General features: G+C 45.0%; 1 protein-coding gene across 1 annotated transcript in view; it reads right to left on the reverse strand.

Moving 5' to 3' along the window:
• Positions 1-589: 589 nt before the first annotated feature.
• LOC102922391 (chondroitin sulfate proteoglycan 4-like) overlaps positions 590-23,148 on the reverse strand; it is a 69,646-nt gene continuing 47,087 nt past the window's right edge. The window contains 3 exon segments of the mRNA XM_042261545.2: positions 590-3,458; positions 5,031-5,214; positions 18,287-18,456. Of these exon segments, the coding sequence (XP_042117479.2) occupies positions 1,414-3,458; positions 5,031-5,214; positions 18,287-18,456 (2,399 nt within the window). The 3' untranslated portion in view covers positions 590-1,413.

A 23,148-nucleotide genomic window follows, 5' to 3' on the forward strand; every position in this document is an offset into this window, starting at 1 on the left:
TCTGTCAACAGCCAGGGGTCAACTTTTAACCCCCTCGCCCCTTATAGCCAACAACTGTCTGGACTAAAGTTAACTTTTAATAGATGTTTCTACGTGACTCCTAGCATGCACCCCATGCCTGATGTTTCTCCGTGACTCCCAGCATGCACCCCATCCCTGATACTATAAAAGGGGCCCAGTACCCACCTCTGTTGTCACAGCCCCAGAATTCCAACATTGGCTGTGGTCTCAGCTAGCTGATAAGCTTTTGTGCCCTGTGGTGCTTTATAATGTTTTTTTTTTTATTTTTCTGGAACAAAGTTTGCTTCTGGTTTAATAAACTTTGGTGGTCTGGACCCAACACTTTCTTTACATTTTCTTAAAACCGATTTTGTTGTAAGACAGATGAGCAATTGAAAAACAAATGGGAGGGACCATGTGTGGTCCACAAACCTAAAATCTTTACCATGTTCCTCTTCACAGAAAACCTCAGTCCAAACCACTTGTGGGGGGTGCTGTATTCTGCAGCTCAAGGCATTCTTAATGTAAGTGTTAAAGCTTCATTTTGTAGTAATAGAAATGTTGTCCATGGTTCAAGAAGACAATTACATATTTGTCATTATTTCAATTTATTATAAAAGGATGCCAAACTAAGGCATCAAAAAAAATTTAAAGCTTTTAGCACACTTTTGTGTCCCACGGGGCTTCAAATAACATGTCTTGACTTTCTAGATCAGAATGACCAAGTTCCTTGATGAAGTACAATGTACTCAGTGACTGTCCTCAAAGGCGGTCGGACTGCCCTGCGATCTGAACAAGGCATGAGGAAGCCAACCCAGAAGGCTCCACAGAGGAGAAGATGACACGTCAACATTACATAAATTGACTCACTAATGCAATTAATGCCATCTTCTGTGGAGACAGAACTGGCACTTCCTGCTGACTCACCAAGAGTGATACGTCCACGAAAAGTCACCAGCTCTTCCCCCTTGAACTCCATGCCCCAAGTTAATGCTTCTGCTTCCTGTCGAACCCAGATGCTCAGTCGGACCTCAGTGAGAAGCGTAATTCTTAACAGAGACACATGCATTGAGAATGGCAGGTCCAGAAACACAGCCATTGTGGAGAGCCGAGGAGTGCTGTCACAGCAGTCACCAAGGCACCAGACAGCGACTGTGTAGTTAGGGTGGCCTTCCTGTTCAGTCCACATTCATTCCTTCGTCATTATAGACCAGTCCCGATCTTAGTACCTGTACGCAGTGAGTGGTCAATATGAGCAAGAGAGAGAGAGAGAGAGAGAGAGAGAGAGAGAGAGAGAGAGAGAGAGAGAGAGAGAGATGGGGGAAAGAGAGAGGGGAAGGGAGGGAAAGAGAAAGTAGATGAGAGGGAGGGGTGGAAGAGAGAGGTGGGAGAACCGGTGGGGGCGGATCCCATTTATACCCAGTACTGGTTGTGTTTCAGTGCGGGGTTGGTTTGTCGACAGAGCTTGGCCATGTCAGGGTCCAGGTTCACCCACGCCTCCCAAGGAGCGCATTTCTCTACAGGCTCAGTCCCCGGAGAGGCCATCTGATCGTACCGTGGGGGCAGGAACAGACTGGGAGTCGGGCTGCTGGCGCTGCTCCTCACCAGGGGAGTCACCGTGACGGTGGGAATGGCTCCGCCCCTCTCCGCTCGCCAGCTGGGGGATGGGGATTCAAGGTTGGTCTTGGGCTGCAGAAGAGGGCTAGCCTTCGCCTCCTTTCGGCTCAGCAGCCAGACGCACAGGGCCACCACGGTCACCACCAGGAGGAGGAAAACAGCACCCAAGGGTATGATGACCATCAGAGGGTAACTGCTGTCTCTGGGCTGTCTGGCTCCCCCAGGAACGACTCTGGTGGCAGCATGTGGCCAAATGACCTTGGTGGGGAAGACCTTGCCATCTCCTTTTGGTTCTTTGCCATTGAGCTGTCCCCAGGAATCTGTCCCCTGCCATCTGATCCGGGTCAGATTCCCTGGAGTTTCTGTCTGAGTTATAACAGAAGCCATAAGTTTCTTCTGAAAGAAAACTGAGGCCACGAGGTTCTCTCCAGTGATGAATAAAGGCACATGTGGTGTAGATGTCTGTAAAGGCAAGGGGTCTGGTGGCACTATGGTAAAGGCCAGCTGGCCTGTTGCCGGCTGCACACGGTCTGCTCTGAGCAAGAAGGTGAAGGAGTCATTCAGTCTGTCCGTGCCTGTGAGATTAGCACTCGGCTCAAGCACCAGCTCACCTCGGTTGATGTCTCTCTGGGTGAAGCGAGTGATCTCTTCCATCACAGGGCCGTCCACGGCTCTTCGGACGAGTCGTCCGTGGGTGGGAGGCTGTGTCACCTCAAACGTGGGGTCACTGTTTGTCTTGTTAGCTAGCTCGGTGGCGTCGAGGTCCTCTCTCTGCAGCTGACGGGCCACCCCGTTGGCCACTTCCAGGTACTGCGTGACCCGCAGTAAAGGCTGCACCCTGATGCCCAGCGTCTGCTCTGTCAAGTTGCTCTCTGCGGTAAACAGGGAGAACCGCAGCTGATCTCCGGAGGCTGTGAGGTTGGTCATGTGGTAAGACAGTCTTCCTGAGTCCAAATCCTCCTGTCCAAAGCTGGTGACCACCTCGTTTTCAATCATCAGGTGGCCACTTTGGAGGGGTTGTGTCATCCTGTAGACGATCTGCAGGCTCCTTCCATTGGTCACTGCAGAGAGGTGAGCGTTGGTGATGGAGGCGGTGGTCTGGCCTTGTGGGAGAAGCAGGTCTGTGAGGTTCACCAGAGTGATGGTGATGGGGATGACATCCAGGTGGAAGAGCTTGTAGAGAGGGCGATGTTCACCGTCAGTCACACTAAAATAAAACACTCCCGAGGACGGACTTCCATCTTGGATGAACCACACCTGAGCATTATTGATGTCAGATTGTGTAAAGTGCTGAACAGTGGTGTCCAGATCATGAGCCATTGCCAAAAAGCCATTGTTGGGATGATGGATGATCACGTATTGGATTTCATTTGGAGGACTGTCTAGATCGTCTACTTTTAGGATTTCAGGTCCCACAACCAACCTACTGCCCTGGAGAACTGTCAACCGAAGCCCTTTGGTCTTTAATTCTGGAGGCTGATCATTCACAGGGGTGATGGTAATGTTAAACATCTCTTCCAGAAAGTCAGCCTCTGGCTTGCTAGTGGACTTGTTCTTTGGGTTTGGCCAAACAGCAAAGGTAAAATTATCAGCCAATGATTCAGAGTCATCATGAAGATACGTGACTCCAAATGCATTAACTATATGCTGGGAGAAGTAGGGTTTTCCTGTGGTGATGTTTCTGTCTCCAACCATAATGGTTCCGTGGCAAGGAAGAGCTGTCACCTGGAACCAGATTTCGTGGGAAGACCGCTGAGGCTGGGGTAGTTGAAGTAAGAGGTTGGAAGCATCTAACTTAGATTGGTCAATGAGAACTTCACCTCCCTCCTTTACAGAGGCTCCTGTTGGAACAGTTAAAGAACAAAGAGACATTTAACCAGACATTGCAGGTGAAGGCCATAAAGCTTTCTCTCCCAAGCACACCTCTCAGTGGATTATTCTAAAGACCCAGGTTGCTCAAGCACCTGAATTAGCATATGCAAAATAAAACTTTAGCATAAACACATCTATGGAAGCCAAATAGAGGTCCCTCAAAAAAACTGAAAATAGAACCATCATCTAACTCTACACTCTTGGGTACAGAGTCAAAGAGTTCTTAGTCAGCATCCCACAGAGAGCTGCACATCTATATTTACTGCTGCATTATTCACAGCAGATGGGATGTAAGATCAGGCTAGATGCCCATTAACAGATCAACGGTAAAGAAAATATGGTACATATATATGTACATATATACAGTGGAATCCTACACCACCATAAAGAAAAAAAGGAATCATGACATTTTGGGGGAAATGAATGCACTTGGAGATGATTTTGTAGGTTAAATAAGTGAAACTCGGAAAGACAAATGTCGCATGTTTTCTCTTACTTGAAAAAAAAAATCAAGATTTATGAGTGAGTGCGTGTGTGCGTGCGTGCATGCATGCGCTTGTGCTTGTGCATTTGGAGGTCATGAGAGTACAAGAGGCATCACCTGAAGGGAGACGGGAAGTGGAGAGGATAACACACATGCGGCAGGAAGGCAGAGGTGGGAATGACCTAGGAAAGGGGAAATGGCTGGAGCACGGGGAAGAAGTGGGGAGGAGAACCATTGGGAAACAAATGCAAACAACCATTAAGTCAACATTCCAGGCCAGCAAGCTCTAAAACCTGTACGTTCATTTATAAGATGTTCATTTCTTGAACTTCTCTTGCTTTGGAGACAGGCCCAGCTATCACTGATTCTTTTCCATTCATCATTTTTATTTTCACCAACAACTTTCAGTCATGGGCAGGATAAAGCTCCCATTTGGAGGTGTAAAGAGATCCTTTCAAGCCACAGGCATTCCTCACCTTTGGGCCCATGACAGGAAACACATGGGGGCTTGCAGAGTAGCTAACAGTGGTTGTAACTGTGTCCGTCTTACTGAAGAGGGCGTGGCATTGACAGCAAGATTATTTTCTCTCTTCTACAACAGACAATTGGTGGTGTGAGAGCCCAAGTGACATCTTAAGTTTTAATGACTGTGCCTTAGAGAGCCATGAAACAAAAAACACCTCTCATCTGCAAGCCCCTTGCCCAAGGACAGATAGTGCCTGAAATGCTGGAAGTTATTGTTCATGGGAGATAATGAGCCATGTTTCCCTCCCCTAAACAAGTTTGTTTGACCCATCTGCACCGGATGTGCTTGATCATATGTGGGTGGGAGGTACCTAGGCAGGAAATATGCAGGATGTATGCTTGTCCCTGATTGGACCTGATGGGAAATGCAATGAATTATGGGTTTTCCTTCTTAAGCCCTTGCAAAACCTAATTCAGGGCCATTTCCCAGGAACCTAGGTAAGGTAGTATTTAATTAAGGCTTGCTTCAAATTTGGCTTTAAATTGTGGTAGTGGTCTTATTCTCAACCAGTGGGATTAACAGAGGCAGTACCTGTATTTGCAAGCAGCCGGCTTTGTCGGCCCGACTCGTTGGTTTCATATGAAATGGTAATCCAGAAATCCTCTGGACCCAATGTTGCAGGAGGGGAGGATGCTGTGAATGTGAAGGAGTCTTCCGATGCCCACCCTGTGTTCTCGAGATCCACATGCTGGTATAGGATCAGCCCTTCACTGACCTGGCCAGAAGGAAGAACAGTTAGCAACCAGCTGCTGGGATACAAGGATCAACACACATTCTAACTGGAGGAGACATGCTCTTTTTAGGGCTTCCTATATTCATGCTCAAATTATTCCATGTATTTGCTAAAAGGAAAAAAAAATGAAAAACAGGGTGAAACATGTGAAAAACTTCTTTTTCACAGCTAGGAGATTCTACTTCACACTTGATGGAGTCATGAAAGAGAAGCACATGACTTGAGATGGCCACGCCCTGGAGTGCCTTTCCTAAGGAAACAGTATACTACTAAACAATCTTACTTGACAGACAGCACCAGCCATTATCAGCTCATATAACAAGTCTTTATTGTGGATGGCACCACCGGCTTTCCGTCCAACAGACTATTTGTGATCAAATCCTAGACATTACACAATCTCATCTGTAAACACTTCAGTAAGTACTCACTCATATGATGTGACTTCCAAAAGGGTGACCACCACTATCAGCATTAAAAATAAAACTAATTCACTGGGGACTGGAGAGATGGCTCAGCAGTTAGGAGCACTGGCTGCTCTTCCAAAGGACTGGGGTTCAATTCCCACCACCCACATGGAAGCTCACAACTGTCTGTAACCCCTGTTCCAGGGGATCAGACTCTCTCACATAGACATACATGTAGACAAAAACACCAATGTATATAAGATAAAATAAAAAAATTTTTAAAAAAAGCTAATTCACATTAGCAAATAGGCAGCCAGAGTCCAAATTTCTCTAACAATCTGGCCGGGTGGTGGTGGCACACGCCTTTTATCCCAGCACTCAGGAGGCAGAGCCAGGCGGATCTCTGTGAATTCAAGGCCAGCCTGGGCTACAGAATGAGTTCCAGGAAAGGCACAAAGCTACACAGGGAAACCCTGTCTCCAAAAACCAAAAACCAACCAAACAAACAAAAAAACAATCTGGTAAAAACAAAAACAAACAACAACTAAAGACAGGACAAAACAAGCGAACAACCCCCCCCCCCCCCCAATATACACTTAGTTGTATTGTCTAAGTCAAGATCCTTAGAAGTCCATACCTCACATTTTATATTTCTCATAGGTGGCTTTTCATTTGTAAGTCTCTCTCTCTCTCTCTCTCTCTCTCTCTCTCTCTCTCTCTCTCTCTCTCTCTCTCTCTCTCTCTGAGATTGGGAGGAGGCCCAGAAAGAGAGACTGAAACCATGCCTCTATGAGATGAAATGTGAGGTAAACCTGTGCAGAGGGCTAGGAATTTCGTCACCCAAACCCAAATGACCTTCAGAACAACTATGGATAAGTGTGGATCTCCACTGTGGAGTATCTATGGATAAACCACTGAGTACCTGGACTCTGGGACTGAGGAGAGGAGGGTGGTGGGTTTTTATTTCCTATCCATTTAGATTTGTCCAGCCACCTTCCATCTTAAAAAAAGAGTCATCAGAAAGCCGAGAGTGTGGAATCTCAACCGATAAATGAAGCAGGAAAACTATCACTTGGAAACTAACAGCCATAACAATTCAGGTAAGAATCCTAAAATGATTACTAAAACTACAGGCTAAAGAGTGGCGACACTCAGGGTATGTAAATGGGTATAATGCATGTCCTCATGGGACGCTTACTAGTCACAAGACAGGATCATTCCCTGAAAGTGGAGAAAACGGAAAGCCAGGGAGAGATGGCTGCCATGATGAATATAGACAACATCTCCAACCTCAGGACCAAGTGAGCACTGGGTAGGAAGCTCTGAGACGACCCAGCAGCTCTGTAGCACAAATTTTCAAAGGTCTTATTAATAAAATCAAACCCGGAGCCAGATATTGGGGTGAACGCTGGAAGATCAGAGAAGCAGAACAAGCCACAGCTAACCTCACCTTGCCAATTCCTCAGCTGATCCTGTTTCCTCAGACTGGAAGCCTCTGAGTCCTCATCCAGAATGAATCTCAGCTGAACTGCTGCTCAAAAGCCTAAAAGCTTAACCAGCTCTAGTTCCTGGTCTTCACACCTTATATACCTTTCTGCTTCCTGCCATTACTTCCTGGGATTAAAGGCATGTGTCACTATGCCTGGCTGTTTCCAGTGTGGCTTTGAACTCACAGGGATCTGGATGGATCTCTGCCTCCAGAATGCTAGGATTAAAGGTGTGTGTGCCACCATTTTCTGGTCTTTATGTCTATCTAGCGGCTGTTCTGTTCTCTGACCCCAGATAAATTTCTTAAGGTGCACAAGAAATTGGGAGACTCATTATCACCACACAGCTCTCTTGGTATTCCTGCCCAGAATGCACAACCTGAACCATGCCCAGGACACACAACCTGAATCCCTGTCCAGGATACATAACCTGAATCCCTGTCCAGGATATACACTCTAAATGTGCTAAATGTGATCAAAAGGAAAAATTAGGTAAAACATCAGATTATAATCCAACTGAGGAACACTCTACAAAGAACTGTCCTATATTCTTAAAAGATGGCAAAGTTGGGCTGGCAAAATGGTCCATCTGGTTAAGGCACTTGGTCACCAAGCCTGATGATCTGATTCCATCCCCAGAACCCACAAGGCAGAAGGAGAGAACTAACTCTCACAAGTTGTCCTGTGATATCTACACACATGCACACACACACACTTACAAACACACAAAATAATTGTCATAAATTATTTGAACGATAAGGTCATAAAAGGCACTGTATTAATAACTAAGGAATGGTTCCGAATTAAAGGATACTAAAGACACATGTCAGCTAAATGTTATGTTTTTTTATATTGTGGGTAATTTCCCCTTTCCTATTTAGCACATTTATTGCAACAATTTGGGAAGGTTTAACATGACATCTAAATTGCATATTGACATTGTAACAAATGTCAATTTTATAAATTTGAAAATGATACTGTGATTATATATGAAACTTGCCTGAATTTTAGAAATGCGTGCTGAGAAAACGTGTGTGTGAAAAGATAATAAGTCTTGTTAAATGCTAAAATTTTGGGAATGTGGAGGAATAGAACATGTGAACTCTTTATACTTTTTGTAATTATTCCACAACTTATTTCCAAATACAGAGCTTAATACATTGAGTAATTCTCATTGTTTTGTCGATTTAGGAAGGAGGCACCATTCCCTTTTATGATGACCAACACAGGTAGGATGAAGACCCACAAGAGCCTTGTACACTGAAGACAGGAAGCGGCCGCCATCTCCTGTGCTGATGTGCTGGTCTGTCCCCACCCTCCCAGTTCCCATCTCCATCTCCCCATGACCCCCAATGCAGTCCTTTCTAAGACTTTTAACAAGGCCATAATTCAGTGTCATTTGTGAATGAGTGTGTATACTTCCAAACCTTTCAAACATATTTTTATTCATTTTCTGACAATTTTACACATGCATAGAATGTATTTTGATCACATTCACCCTATCATCATATCTCTTCTGCTCCCAGTGAATTTGTTCATCTGCCCAACAAATCTCCCTCCCTCTTTGAGAGATGTGTGTGTGTGTGTGTGTGTGTGTGTGTGTGTGTGTGTGTGAGAGAGAGAGAGAGAGAGAGAGAGAGAGAGAGAGAGAGAGAGAGAGAGAGAGAGAGAGAGAGACTGAGTTTATGGCTGTTTACATGAGCCCGTTTTGGGGGCTGCTTACTAGATAATGGACAACTTACCACTGAAGAAATGACTCCTTCCTCCAGCATTGGTTCCAAATCTTAAAACTCTCCACAGGTAGCTTTTATTTAAAAGGAAGATAATAAAGCATACTTTGGATTTCTGTGATCAAATTTCTATCTCACATTCTTGATTTCTATGTAATCTCCAAGAATAGTCAAACGCTAGGGAGAGAGATTTGGCTCTCAGATCTTACTGGGCTTTCTATGATGGGCTACAGTTTTCAGCTGAGAGGCTTCTGGGAAAGTTGGAAAGATGAGCATCTGGAGGACTCTGCCCTTGCCCCAACTTAGAGTATGATAGTTAATCTCAACTGCAATTTGATGAGCTTTGGAATGACCACGGTGATAAATCTCTGGGAGTGTCCGACAGGGATTTTCTAGATTAGGTTAACTGAGGTGGAAATGCTCTGGGCACTGGCATTTCATTTCTCTCTGCTTCCTGATTCTGTACGCCGTGACTTCCTCATCATGATGGACTGTTTCCCCTGGAACTGTAAGTCCAAAGAAACCCTTCTTTCCTCAATTTTTTGCCAGGTACTCTCTCACAGCGATGAGACAAATGACGAACAAACGAGGCTAGTTGACAGCAGAGCTGTGACCAGAGCCTGGATTGTCTGGCTTATATATTCAGAAGGTGTGTTCTGAAATTCCAGGAGCCCAGGAATGGGGAGACTCAGTTGAAAGTATGACCGGAACAAACAAATGCCACTTCGTTGTCTGGCCTGACATCCTATCATATCTATATCCGATTTTCCCCTGTCAGTCAGCTGCCTATTCTTCAGCTGTCGATGTAAATCTCCTTCTGCCTCCCTCTTGAAAAGACACATGTGACTGCACTTAAGGCCCACCTAGATGATCCGGGCCACTCTTCCGATCCTGTAACTATTAACTGCACCTGCAAAGTCTTCCATGAAAGGGAACATTCATTCACAAGTTCCAGAGACTCAGGCCTGTTACTGTCAGCGGCTACTCTACTTGTATATAACTAAATCAGGGCACCCAGTGCTATCTTCTGCTCTTTCATAATTATAAACTTTTGGGTGGCCTCATTTGGTCGTTTTATTGAAGATCTACATACTTACAGTGGCATGAGGCCCTCGGGACTCTTCTATATAAATGAGGATTTAATCCTTTCTGTGAGAGAAAGCAATAGTTATAGATAGTTATAGATAAACTTCTGGAGCCCTTCTAGTAGATTGCTGACAGACCAATCCAGTCATTCAGGGTCATGAACCACAACTCATCGACAATTATTTGGGTACAGTATTCTGTTGCCAATCTCTAGTAGAGATTTCTAAGTGTTAACATTCAGGAATGAATGCCTTTTCTGCCATTCCTGCTAAGGAGAGTCAACCTCACTTTATAACAGCCTGTCTCCTGGAAATTCTGCAGTCATGGACACCCTGTGCTGCCGGGTTTTCTGATCAGTTGTGGGAATCTTGCCATGTTTGTTCCCAGCTGTTCTCTACAGCTGTCATGGTGGTCTCCCTGGTGGAGAGGGAATACGCTCCAAGAACATTTAGGGTTTAGACCCAGTGGGATGGAGTTCAGACTCTGGGCACCATAGCTGTGAAAAAAGACATTTTTAATGCTTTTAGTCACTGTTCTAGTTTGCTTTCGGTTGTTGTGATAAAATATGACCAAGGGGACAAAGCATCTATTCGGTTTACACTTTCATGTCCCAAAGGGATTATCTGGCTTACACTTCGGTGTCACAGTCTGTCATCAAGGGAAACCAGGGTAGGAGCTCAAGCCAGAAACCGACTCGCTTGCTTCCCAAGGTCTCTCAGCTTGCCTATAACCCTACATCACCTGCCCCATGATGACACCACCCAGAGTGGCCGGGTCGTCCATCCCACATCAATTTTCAATGAAAAAATACCTACAGCCTACCTAGAGCCCAATGTCATGGAGGCGTTTTCTCAGCTGAGCTTCCCTCTTCTTAGGGGTTAGTTTTCCATTTGTGTCAAGTTGACAAAACTAAGCAGCACAGCCACGCTGTGTGGTCATGGGAACTGACAAGGAGAGGGAATAAGCCCCCCTCACTAACATGGGAGTGAGCGCTGTCTGCCATTTCGTAGAAAGAGCCAGCCTTTCTAACAGAACATTTCTGACTATTCAAAGCCATTGGGCCAACATCCGTCAGCCAATCTTAAGTTTGAACAATGAATTGGAGGCTCAGTGACACTAGCAAAAATCCACTACATATGGAAAAACACTCTCCACATAATGCAGCGACGTATAATGCCGAACAAAATCGCTGAAAGAAAAATACTGACGGAAAAATGACACTGACAAGGGAGGCTGGTTGCCACTAAACCAGTGAGCCCAAGGAGGCACAGGGTGGGTGAGGCAGGAGCATGGATGATAGGAGGACTGATCCTCTCTACTCAGCATTTCCAAAGACAAAAGCCTAATAAGACATTAAGCTGATTTTACTCTCCAATAAATTACAATAAATTAATTTACAGCCTTTGGGAAATGTGTCTATAATTCTCTAAAATATATACGCACTATGAAGGCAATAAATCCAGATTTTGGAAGAAGGAGTAATTGGACAAAATTAGTAATTAAGAAGGATGGCTTTGTAATTTTCTCAATGTGGTCCTGGAAAACTTATCTCTGCTGCTGGAGCAGCACAGCCCAAGACATGGCGCCCTGCCCACAAGACCACAATAGCCGGGATGCAATTACTGACTTTGTGGGGAAGGAAAGAGGCTGGCTGTCATAAACCTCAAAGCCAGAACACTTTGCTGTCTTAATGACTCTAAATGATCGCAACAAGCGGTGGAATGAAAATCGCTCAATTAGCTGTGAGCTGGACTTGGAAGCCATGAGCGTGTTTTGTGGAATTTGAGGCTTACTTTGTTCACGGGTTCTTGGAAAGGGACAGTTATCATCTCCAAATGTGTAAGAGAGCTTTCATGCCATTTGAGTCTGATGGTTGTCTTCTCTGTGGATGTCTATGTTTAATTCTTCAGGACACGTGATTTTTTTTTTTTTTTGCAAAAGCGCCTGCGGGTTAGCTTTACCCCCTTAGGATTCGATGCTGAAAAACAAGGCGGGCCACTTGCTTATCTTGGTAGGCAGACATGACATGGACATTGAAAAAACAGTGAATTTATTCTGGGCTAAGAAAATAATGGTGGGCGGATGGCATCACAAATATTTCCTTGCAGTTATTTTGCCAAAGTATATTAAGCATAAGGCAGTCAAGATTTTCATACGCTATTTTTACCCCACGAGCACTGATAAAAAATGGTTATTTCTGTTTATCCATTGCAAGCAAAGAAGCTATGTGTTTTAGACACAAACGACGCAGTTTAATCTCACCACACGGCCCTGGCAGGTAGAGAGCCAAGGACAAATTAATTCCTTCGGTGGAAGGAAAGGGTGGAAGAGCACTCAGCCATCCACTGCCCACAATGTCCCTTTTGAACACTTGGCAGGTCACTTGGCTAGAACGTGAGTAGAAAAGTGGATCTAGGAAGTGGAGTCGTAATTAGCCATTTGGTAAGCTACACAGGGCAAAACAGCTCTGAACTTTGTATGTAATTGAAATTACTTCTTGAGTACTATCTTTTTTTTTTTTTAACCCACTATATTGAAGAGGCCTGATGAAGACAGGTATGCGCTAATCGGGATCCTCAGGAGGGATTTCAGAGGAAAGTTTCCCGCTCCATTAACACAGAGCTGGGGGGGGGCAAGGGTTGCGGCACCCACAGAGCAGACCCCAGACCAAGTGACATGTTCTCTGTCGTCCCCTCCACCTCCATAGCCAGTCGCCACCATTTCTACTTTTCAAGCGCTCTAAAGCTGCTAGGTGGTAAATCTGAGGTGTGCTAAGATGTCTGGGAACTGAGCAGGGTGCCATTTGATAGAGACTATAAACTTTAGGCTGTGCCAAAGCCTGTCCATCACTGCACGTGGAAAAGGAATCGGTGTGTGGAGGGGACAAAGCAGGAAGGTGAGCGTCTTCCATTTCTCAAGTCACAAGAAATAAAAAAGTTCATTTCTGAACATATAAACTACCCTGAATTGGAATGCTTTCAGTTTTGTTTAATATGGGCGTGTGGTGTATGGTGTGCGTGTACGTGTGTTTGTGAGAGTGTGTTTGCACGCACATGAGTGTGCACATGCTTTAACCCACGCTTGTGCGTGCAGAGGTCAGAGCAGGATGTCCCACGTCTTCCTCTCTCACTCTCCACGTTATTGCCTTCAGACAGGTCTCTCACTGAACCAAGGCCTGCCATTGGGCTAGGCTTGCTGACAATGAACTCCCGGGGGTCACTGTCTCTCCCTTCTCAATGCTGGGGTTACAGGAACATTCAGCCATACCCAGCTTTTATGTGGGTGCTGGGGATCTGAACCCGGGTCCTCACGCTTGCACAGCCAGTGCTCTTACCCCTGTGCTGTCTCCCTATCCCTGGAACGCGTTCAGATTAGTGACCGTTTACTGTATGAATGGGTGACGCTTCTTTCTGTCTTGATATCAGTTGAACACTGATCTTGCTTTTTCACAAAAGCACGCACTATAGTTTGTATCTGAAACGTCCCCCAAAGACCCGTGTGTTGAAGGTTTTGTTCCCTGGCTTTGGTGTTATTGGGGCGAGGGGGTGGAACCTGGAAGAGGAAGAGAGATCATTAAGGGTAAGTCCGGTGGTGATCGGGATGCGCCCTTAAAGGGATACTGCAACCTTTGCCCCTGCGCCCCTAAAGGGGATACTGCAACCTTTGCCCCTGTACCCCTTCCTCTCTCTGTCTCTCTGCTTCCAGACCTGCAGGAAGTGAGCATTTCTCTACCCTGTGCGTCTCACAAGCCCCAGTCCAAGTGCCAGCTGACAATGGACCGAAGCCTCAGAATCTATGAGCCAACAGAAACCTCTAAGGTGACTCTTCTCTCATATCGTGTCACACCGTGGGAAAGGCGGTGAGCATGTGTGCATGAGTGTGCGTGTGTGTGTGCGAGCACGTGCGTGTGGATGTGCGTGTCTGTGTCTGTGTGCATGTGTGCACGCACATGCGTGTTTCAGAAAACAAGATGCACACTGAGACATCAAAATAAGCTATGACCCCGAAAGAACCAGAGTTCGTATATTGTTTTGTTTTTTGTTTTAATTTTTATTCCTCCAGGGTTTCCTTTGTGTTCTCTTCTCCTTTAGAAAGCACATGACTGACTTTCTTGACGACGGTTGAGGTGGAAAGAGAGACAAGGTCTTCAGAGTGACAGGCGTAGATGGTTAACCCTGTACGCCCCTGAAGCGTCTCTGCAGTGGCTCTCCGCTGCTCCTCCCCTCCCACCACGTCCTCTTGCTCCGACTGTCACGTGACAGCCCTTGGAGCTCCCCACCCTTGGGTCTCCTTGTTCCTCCAGCCTGTGCTCTGGCCGAGGGTGGAAAACTCAGTTCCTGCCTGAGCCCTCCTCTACTTTCTTAGCTCTCTCCTCTCATCATCCCTGAGAGAAATGTATTTGAGAACACCGGGAACTTAAGGAAATAAGAAGTGGGCCATAAGGTGAAGCAAATGTCACTCTCCTCTGATGACCTCATTTCCATTCATTAAATGACTGGAGCACATCAGGGCAAACACCAGCCAGTTCCAGTGTAGCAGAAAATCGCCTCCCCCTGGGAAACTCGCCTTTTAAACTTGAGGAGTAGAAAGGGACTTTTCACATCTCCAAGAACAGAAAGCTAATCTGCCTTAGCCACCATCTAATTAGCGTTTGCAACCCCGAGGATGTCCGGTCACCTCCCCATCCATCTTGAATAGCAGCTGGACTTTCTCAGTCATTTTGACGCCCGTTTGCAGAGCTCCTCATTCAAATTCTCCAGTGTGGTCTATCCAGGCCACCTTAAACAACTGCTACGTGGTGATCCCTCCCTAAGGGACAGCTAATGTAGCCTATGTGACTGACCCCACTGATCCTCACACCCCACCTGAACCAAGCAGGTAGGTCACATGACCACCTCTAAGTCACCATGTGGCCTCCTGGAACAAATGCCTGTCTGATTTAAAGTTACCCACACAACCTCCACTTGGAAAAGGTGCTTGGACAGCACTGGATCCAATGGAAGCATTGGCCCTTGAGTTCTCTCTTTCTCTGCATGCTTTCTGTCTGTATATGGCCTTTGGGTGGGCCTGATAACCCTAGGATGCATAAGTAATGCAATGTTTCTAGCATGCATCTCTCCTGATCATTGGAAGAATGCTTTCCATCTCAATGAACCTCAATTAAGTGTGGGGAACACGCTATGCATTTTACATCGGTTACTATCTTATCCACATTTAACCACCCGGGAGAAAGCCATGGCTAATTCATAGGAGCCTGACCTAGACTCCAGAGCCCTGGCTCTGCTGTCAATAGGCTGTGTGTGAACACAACTGCTGTACAGGTCTGAGCCTGCAGGTGGAGAGGAATAATACAATGGTAGGCTATGAAAAGTGCTTCGGACATGATGTATATGAATGCGGTTTCAATGATCATTGCTATGACTCTTAAATATAACAAAACATAGGTTTAACAGCTGTGTGATTTGCCCTGAGTCAGAAGGGTAACCTAGATCTCCTGAGTTTGTGCCAAGGAACTTCTGCCCAGTCACAAGCAGTCACCAGTAGGTCTCTGATACCTAAACGATAAACTCCACATACCACACAGCAAAGGCACCAGATAGCTGGTGGGTGGAATTATACGAATGATAGACATATCTGAGATGATGTTTTAGGGAGAAAGGAATTATTATATCAGGCGTGTGCCTTGTATACACAGCCAGACACAGACTTTGTATAAAACTCTAGTGATAATACAACAATTTCTTTTTTGTCCTTGGATTCTAAGTGTTCAACCAGACCTCTGGAATGGCAGGTGCATGTTCAGCCGAGGAAAGCTCCATGGGAAGGAAGAGCCAAACACTGCCCGTGTTCTATTTGATACCAACTCCTCTCTCTGTCCCCCTGATCTGTGGAATGGCATGGGTTGTTTCTACCCTGTAGCCTGCCCCTGTGTTCACAGGGAGAACTGTCTCAGACACCCCTGTGTAGCTCTGAGCTCCCACACGACACTTCTCTTGCTCTGGCTCACACTTGTCATGGATGACAGGGTTTCCTGGATACCAACTATCTATTCACAAAGGCAGAAAGAAGTAGAAAGGGCAGGGAAGACATTACCATCTGAAAGTAACGGGATTTTATTCAATCAAGACTTGGCTTGCCCAGGACCTTATATTTGGCTTGATGCATTAATTTCTTGTTTACAAATGTGTTCTATTGTAAAGGTAGTCTGTTTGCAGAGAAAAATATACCCTGGCTTCCAGTGGTATACATAGTTTTTAGTTTGCATCTTAGTGCACCATGGTGGTTAGACCATTGTTCCAAACATTCAGTGCCTCCTCTCTGTGTTTATCCAGCACACCGAGAGCGGGCTGCCTCATGCGGCCTTCTTTGGCCAGTGAAATGTGACTACAAATGACATTCTAGAGCACAGGCTGCAAAGTTATCCCCATGTCCCACCATCGCGCTGCCCTTTGCTGCCGTCAGCATAGTGACTAGAACAAGCGAGGCTGTTCCGTTCGCGAGATCCTGAAACAAAGAAGACATGTGTGGACAGCAGATTTCCAGAGCCACCCCGCAGCTGCCATACGATGTAAGTGAGGAGAACCTTTTCGTTATAATGAAACCACTGGGACTTGGGGGTTTATTGGGATTGTAGCAAAAGCTACTTAATTCTAGCTACCATATTCTCTAACACTTATTTAGATCATATTGATGTTAATCTAAAATCCCACATATTCACAATCAAAAGGTGCTGAAAATAATACTTAAAGTGACCAGTCATTTTTTTTTTTTTTACAAGAACTAGAGGCAATATACTCTTATAGAAATAATATCATTCTTGTTAGTATTCAGAAGGCGAACTGGCCGTAGGCATATTTTGATGCTTCTGGGCACATCTTAATTCCCCTACACAACGGAGTTTTCATTCTAGGTGTTTGTTTGTTCTGTGCCTTGGAGAAATCTGCCGACCACAGACACTACACTTCTTCTTTTCAGCGTCACACTGGAAGCTTAGGCTAGCCTCATGATCCACTCCCTCAACTGCACACGTACAAAGACAGGTGAAAAGCAAAAGCCAAGTCTGATCTCATCATCCAGAAAGAGCCCAAAGGTTAAGAACCCTCACTATTTCCTCTGAACTTGATTTGAGATTTTAAAAAATTCGCCGGGCGGTGGTGGCGCACGCCTTTAATCCCAGCACTCGGGAGGCAGAGGCAGGCGGATCTCTGTGAGTTCGAGGCCAGCCTGGGCTACCAAGTGAGTTCCAGGACAGGCGCAAAGCTACACAGAGAAACCCTGTCTCGAAAAACCAAAAAAAAAAAAAAAAAAAAAAAAAATTCATTACTGGCCCAAAGCTGTCACCGAATAAATCGTCAGACTCAGTATTTCAGGACACGAGGAGGATGACGAATGACAAGCCAGAGGAATGCCTAAAGAATTCTGTTTGGGAATGTTACTCTTAGGAAATGAAATAACATAGAAACAGACATGTCTGCTCCACCCAATTCCTGGCTGGGAGGCCAAAACAATTTTAGTACTTATTCATTTCAATAGGAAGCTATGTAAACCATGGGTCTGGTAACAGTACCAGTGATATTCAAAACACCCTGGATACAAACTACATGTACACACGATTATAATATAGTAAATGAAGTATAACATATTAAATATAAATATACATATACACATACTTTGGATTTCCACTTAAAGAACCCCCCCCCCAAAAAAAGGATTTATTTATTTATTTATTTTGGGTTTTTGAGATAGGGTTTCACTGTGTGGCCCTGGCTGTCCTGGAACTCACTCTGTAGACTGGGCTCCTGGAACTCACTCTGTAGACTGGGCAGGCCTTGACCTCCTCAAACTCACAGAGATCTGCCTTTTTCTGCTTCCCAAGTGCCGGGATTAAAGGCGTGTGCCACCACTATTCAGCTATTTGTCTATTTATTTCCAATTATGCATGTGTGTGTGTGTACAGTGCATGTGAATGTAGGGACAGGCAGAGTCCCAAAGAGAGGAAGCTGGATCTCTTGGAGCTGGAGTTAGAGAATGTTGTGAGCCGCCTGACAGTGAGCCTTGAACTTGGGTCTTCCACAAGGGCAGTACTTGCTCTTAACTGCTGAGTCATCTCCCCAGCCCCCAGTACTTTTTCTCATTTGTTACTTTCAGAGTTTAAATTAGCATACTGTTTCTGACAACTGTTTCTCAGGTTATGTTCCCTACGAAGAATCCTGTTTGAAATGAAATGAGGAGCTGTATGTGTTGTGGTCCATGTCTAGTTGGTTCAGCAGGATGAGAGGAAATGATAGTCCTCCCTGCTCAGCTCCGCAGCCCATCTCGGTGACAGGACGGGGATGTCAGGACTCACCAGACGTTGGGTAAAAACGGAAACGTCCTCTGTGCGGTTGTCAGAGTTCATCTTCAGCAGCCTCCCAAGTCTAGGGGGACTGACAACCGTAAAGGTTATCGTTCTGTTTCCTGCCTTGTCATCGCTGGTCACGGCTCTCAGGGCGTGAGATGAAAGTGCCTTCGTGGAACCTAAGATTCAAATATGCATCTAAGTACAAAGCACACAAAGGTGGCCGGCTCCTCCAACAGTCTCTCTAGACTCCTGAGAACGGCCTGGAGAACACACCGATATGAATGGGAATGCTAGCTATTATCCAAAACTGGACAATGGGGGCCGGGTAGTGATCCCCGGGATATCTTTTCATGGACGTGACTTGCTCCTGAACCCCAGGAAAAACCAGCTCCTGAGAGCTTCTCCTCCAGCCAAGGCCTGGCATCTGTCTGATTCCCTAGAGAAAAGAGTCCGTGCCGAGGCCTCTGCGGCTCAGCCCTGGGTATGTAAAGAAAGATCTGATTGTGTGGTGTTGGGAACCCAAGAGACTGTGGTTCCTAGGAGGGTGGAGCTTGCCTCCTAAGTAAGTATGAGGAAGCTCCCTGGCCTGCATCAAAGGCCATGTGAATGTCAGGGTTTTGGGTATTGAAGGACCATCCTCGTAGGATGGAAGGTCTGACTCCTCAAAGCTTTCTTTGGGACCAGAATCTTCCCACATTTCTTGTTCTAACCTTCTCAAAAGGGCTTTAGCACGAGTCCTCTGCAGATCAGCCCTTGGAGTAGGTACTTTGTAAATGACTTTTGAGTTTTATCCAATAATATTAGTAAATAATAGCTATTTATTATAATATTATAGCTATATAATAATAAAATAATTATTTATCCAATAATAACCAAGCCTCCTAAATGACATCCAGTTTTGCTCTCCTTCCTTAGCCTTTGTGGTTTTGGATAGGAAGGGCCACCATATTTGATATTTAAACCACATTAGGCATTTGATCATTCCAAGGAGAAGGCAGCTCTGGGTCTGGATAACTTCCAAATTTGCAAGGACTGTTCTGAGTCCTCATTATGGAGGCTCCATTCAAAAGACCGGAGCCTCTGAAATGAACACTAGGCTCTTGGGGGTGAGGGAGGTGAGCCCATGGAATCCTGCCTCAGGTTCAGGACCTCTCTTACAAGTTTAGCCACTGCACAAAACACTCATGTGCCGCTTAGAAGTCCTCATACATTCTTCTCACTGCTTGCTGTAACCACTTGCTGGCTTCTAGAGCTGGTGGTCAAGATTAGAGGTCACATTGGGCAGGCTGAGGCATGTTTCTATGCCCTCGATCAATGTTATAAAGTCATAACCGGGGCTCCCCTCTGTCAGCTGTCAAGTTTCCTAATATATATATATTATGTATAGTCCTGACCACCTCAATATCCAACTTCCCCATCCTCAGCTACTCTTTGGAACACCCCCTCCATGCCTCAATTACTCTTCTTATAAGTGACGCTGTTTCATAACTCAGTTCTTCCTTTACTTCCCAGGTTATCTTTAAGGGACAGGAAGTAAAAGGGGGGGCTCTTTAAAAGTGTCATTTTTTTTCCTATCCAAAGGACAGGAAATCAGTTTGTCAAGCCTCCCTCTATATCAGACGGCTAGTCACCATAGTCAAATGAGGAAGCCAGCCTGAGTGCACGTACCAGATGAGCTACAGAAAACGTGGAGCTCGGTGGGAAAGGGCGCTTGCTGCCAAGCATGAGGACCAAAATTCAGTCCCTAGACCCTGTATGTGTAAGGCGAGAGTGAACTCTGGTATCCTACCACAGGCGCGCGCGCACACGCGCTCACACACACACACATACAAACACACATACACACACATACACACACATACACATACACACACATACAAACACACATACACACACACATACACACACATACACACACACACATACACACACATACAAACACACACACACATACACACACACACATACACATGCACAAACACACATACACACACATACACACACATACAAACACACACACACATACACACACAAACACACATACACACACATACACACACACAAACACACATACACACACATACACACACATACACATACACATACACACACACACATACACACACACAAACACACATACACACACATACACACACATACACACACATACACACACATACACATACACACACACATACACACACACAAACACACATACACACACATACACACACATACACACACACAAACACACATACACACACATACACACACAAACACATACACACACATACACACACATACAAGCACACATACACACACATACACACACATACACAAACACACATATACACACATACACACATACACACACACACACACACACACACACAAATAAATGTAATTTTAAAGGTTTTTAGGAAGAAAATGTGATCCGTCTACACAGTGTAATCCCTCCAGCATATACTATGAATCCCTTCTCCTCTCTTTCAGTTCCTCCTACAAGGGACAGATGGGTCACTGACATCATTTCCTTTCTTTCTTTTGTGACCTGAGGTGCAGAGTTCAGGAGAATTTGGTCCTTTGTTGGTGAACTGCTTGACTCTGGACTTACAGAAGCTTGCCTCTACAGCATTACCACAAAACTTTCTGGGTTAATCTCTCCAACACTAGAGACCAACATTCCTTGAACAAGAGCCAAGTAGAATTTGGATAAACAAAAAAATCTACAGCTTAAGGCCACAGTATATTCCACCATGCCACCACTAAAGTTAAACAAACAAAATCTATGGTAGAATTCAATGTGAAAACGCTTACAAAACCTCGTCTTGAAGAATCAGTCACCGAGAAGGCAATAGAACCCATGCCAATTAAATATATACCAACATCTCCCATATATACATATATAGATTCATGTTATACACACATAGCTATATGTGCACTCAAATGTACGCAATAAAATAAGACAAACTGAAACATTAAAATAAAGTACAATAAAAATATGTTTTAATTTTACTTAATTCACAAAAAAATGCTTCACTTAGAGTAACTATTAAAAACTGATATTCAAATTTGGCATAGCATAGAAGGTATAGTTAGTCTTAAAACATTCCAGTTCTATGCACTCTAATAATTATTTTGGCTCGCCATGCACACTTCATAAGCATCAAGCCAGGGCTGAGTGTACAAAGGACCTAACACAGAAACTTCCGAAGTCTGATGAGCTGCAGAAGACATGCAAATGGTACGGTATGGACCAGATGTGAATTCAGTTTCTTAAAGGCTGAGATTTTTTTTTTGGTTGTTACTAACTTACACCAGGTTGCAATACTTCCCCAACCAAAGGGATTAAAGTGTGTAACCTTGCTACGTAATTGTTGTGACTATTAACTTGCTGCACATTTTTTTTTTTTTTTGGTTGTGCATGTCACTATATCAGTAATGCTCAGGAAACAAAATAAACACCTACCCTGATGTCCCTTTCTTGGGGAACTGACGTTCTATAAGAGACAGCCTGGGATGCTGGCCTACACATAAGGAGTCTTATATATTATACAAGCTCTAGATTTGGGATCAGAATTGCTATGCTCCCTGGAGAGCTTAAGGCTTCTGTAAGCTCTGAGACACTGAGACCTCCTGAGTCTCCTATCTTTCAACTGCCAATGGCGATGTTCAGAAGTTGTGTTGTTCTATACTATTTCACTTAAAATGTTATAATAACCCAATGTAGTAATTCAAAATGGAAGCATCAGTAGCTGAATGTCCAGCCTATAATAGGAATAGATTTTCTACTCCTGTAAAAGCTCTAAAACAAATCATGCCTCTACAAAAACAACAGACTTTCCCCTGGGATTTTAGAATATGGAAGTTCTGACCACATGGTTCTGCAACAGCCAACATCCAACATCTTACATCATACCCAGAAGCAAGATACAGCGTGCCTCCTTGCCCTTCACAGGACACGGCATAACATGATGAGGATGGGACCTTTCAAGGAAGATACAGAACGTGGCATCTATCATCACCTTACAGCTTCACACACACACACAGCAGCTAGGACAAAAAGCCCTCAGGGGACCGCTGAAGGCGCCATGCCGAGCAAGGTTAGGTGGGTCCCTGGAAAGGGGACAAGGTGACAAAACCACAGGAATCATGTCCATGCTAGGTAACTCCGACATACAACTGGTGGCCCCTGCTGCTTGGGAAAGCTAACACAAGACAAACAGTAGGAACAGCAGGACCAGGTGGGCCATGAGGTCCACCGGAATTCTGGGACTTCTGATTCCAGTCAGGGGCTTTCACTGAACATCAGCACCACTCAAGAGAGGTGGGTATGAAGACTCCTTCTTCCTCCTGGCAGAGCTACAACAGGAAGCAAGGCAGGGTGGAGACGTGGCGACTAAGACACTCAACTGAGCCAACAGAGCAGGGAGGGGTTTGTGAGAGGGAGGCCAGCATCTGAGTTCCAGCAGTGAGCTCTTGAGACATGCAGGGGCTGTGTAAACGCAAGACTTGCTAGAGAGAGACACAGTCACCAGGACTGTGGCCAGTAACGCACACAAAGCTGTAAAAACTCGACATTTTACATGATCTTCTGAAGGTCAAACAGGAATTTTGGCCACTTTAATATATATATATATATTTTTTTTCCGGCTACACTGATTCAGTAAAACATTCACCAGAAACTCAGAAGTGTCGGAGCTACAGTGCTTCTGTCTTTGCCCTAATACAACTGTCATTAATTATTAAACCAGACTTTGCTGGGCTATATGAAAGGTACTTAATCTCTTGCAGCAGCCACAATTACCCTAGTTTTGGAATCTTAAAAATAGATTACCATGTTTTTCCGATTACTGAAATGTAGCTGA

Source organism: Peromyscus maniculatus, chromosome 15 (genome assembly GCF_049852395.1).
Source record: "Peromyscus maniculatus bairdii isolate BWxNUB_F1_BW_parent chromosome 15, HU_Pman_BW_mat_3.1, whole genome shotgun sequence".
Lineage (NCBI taxonomy): Eukaryota > Metazoa > Chordata > Mammalia > Rodentia > Cricetidae > Peromyscus > Peromyscus maniculatus.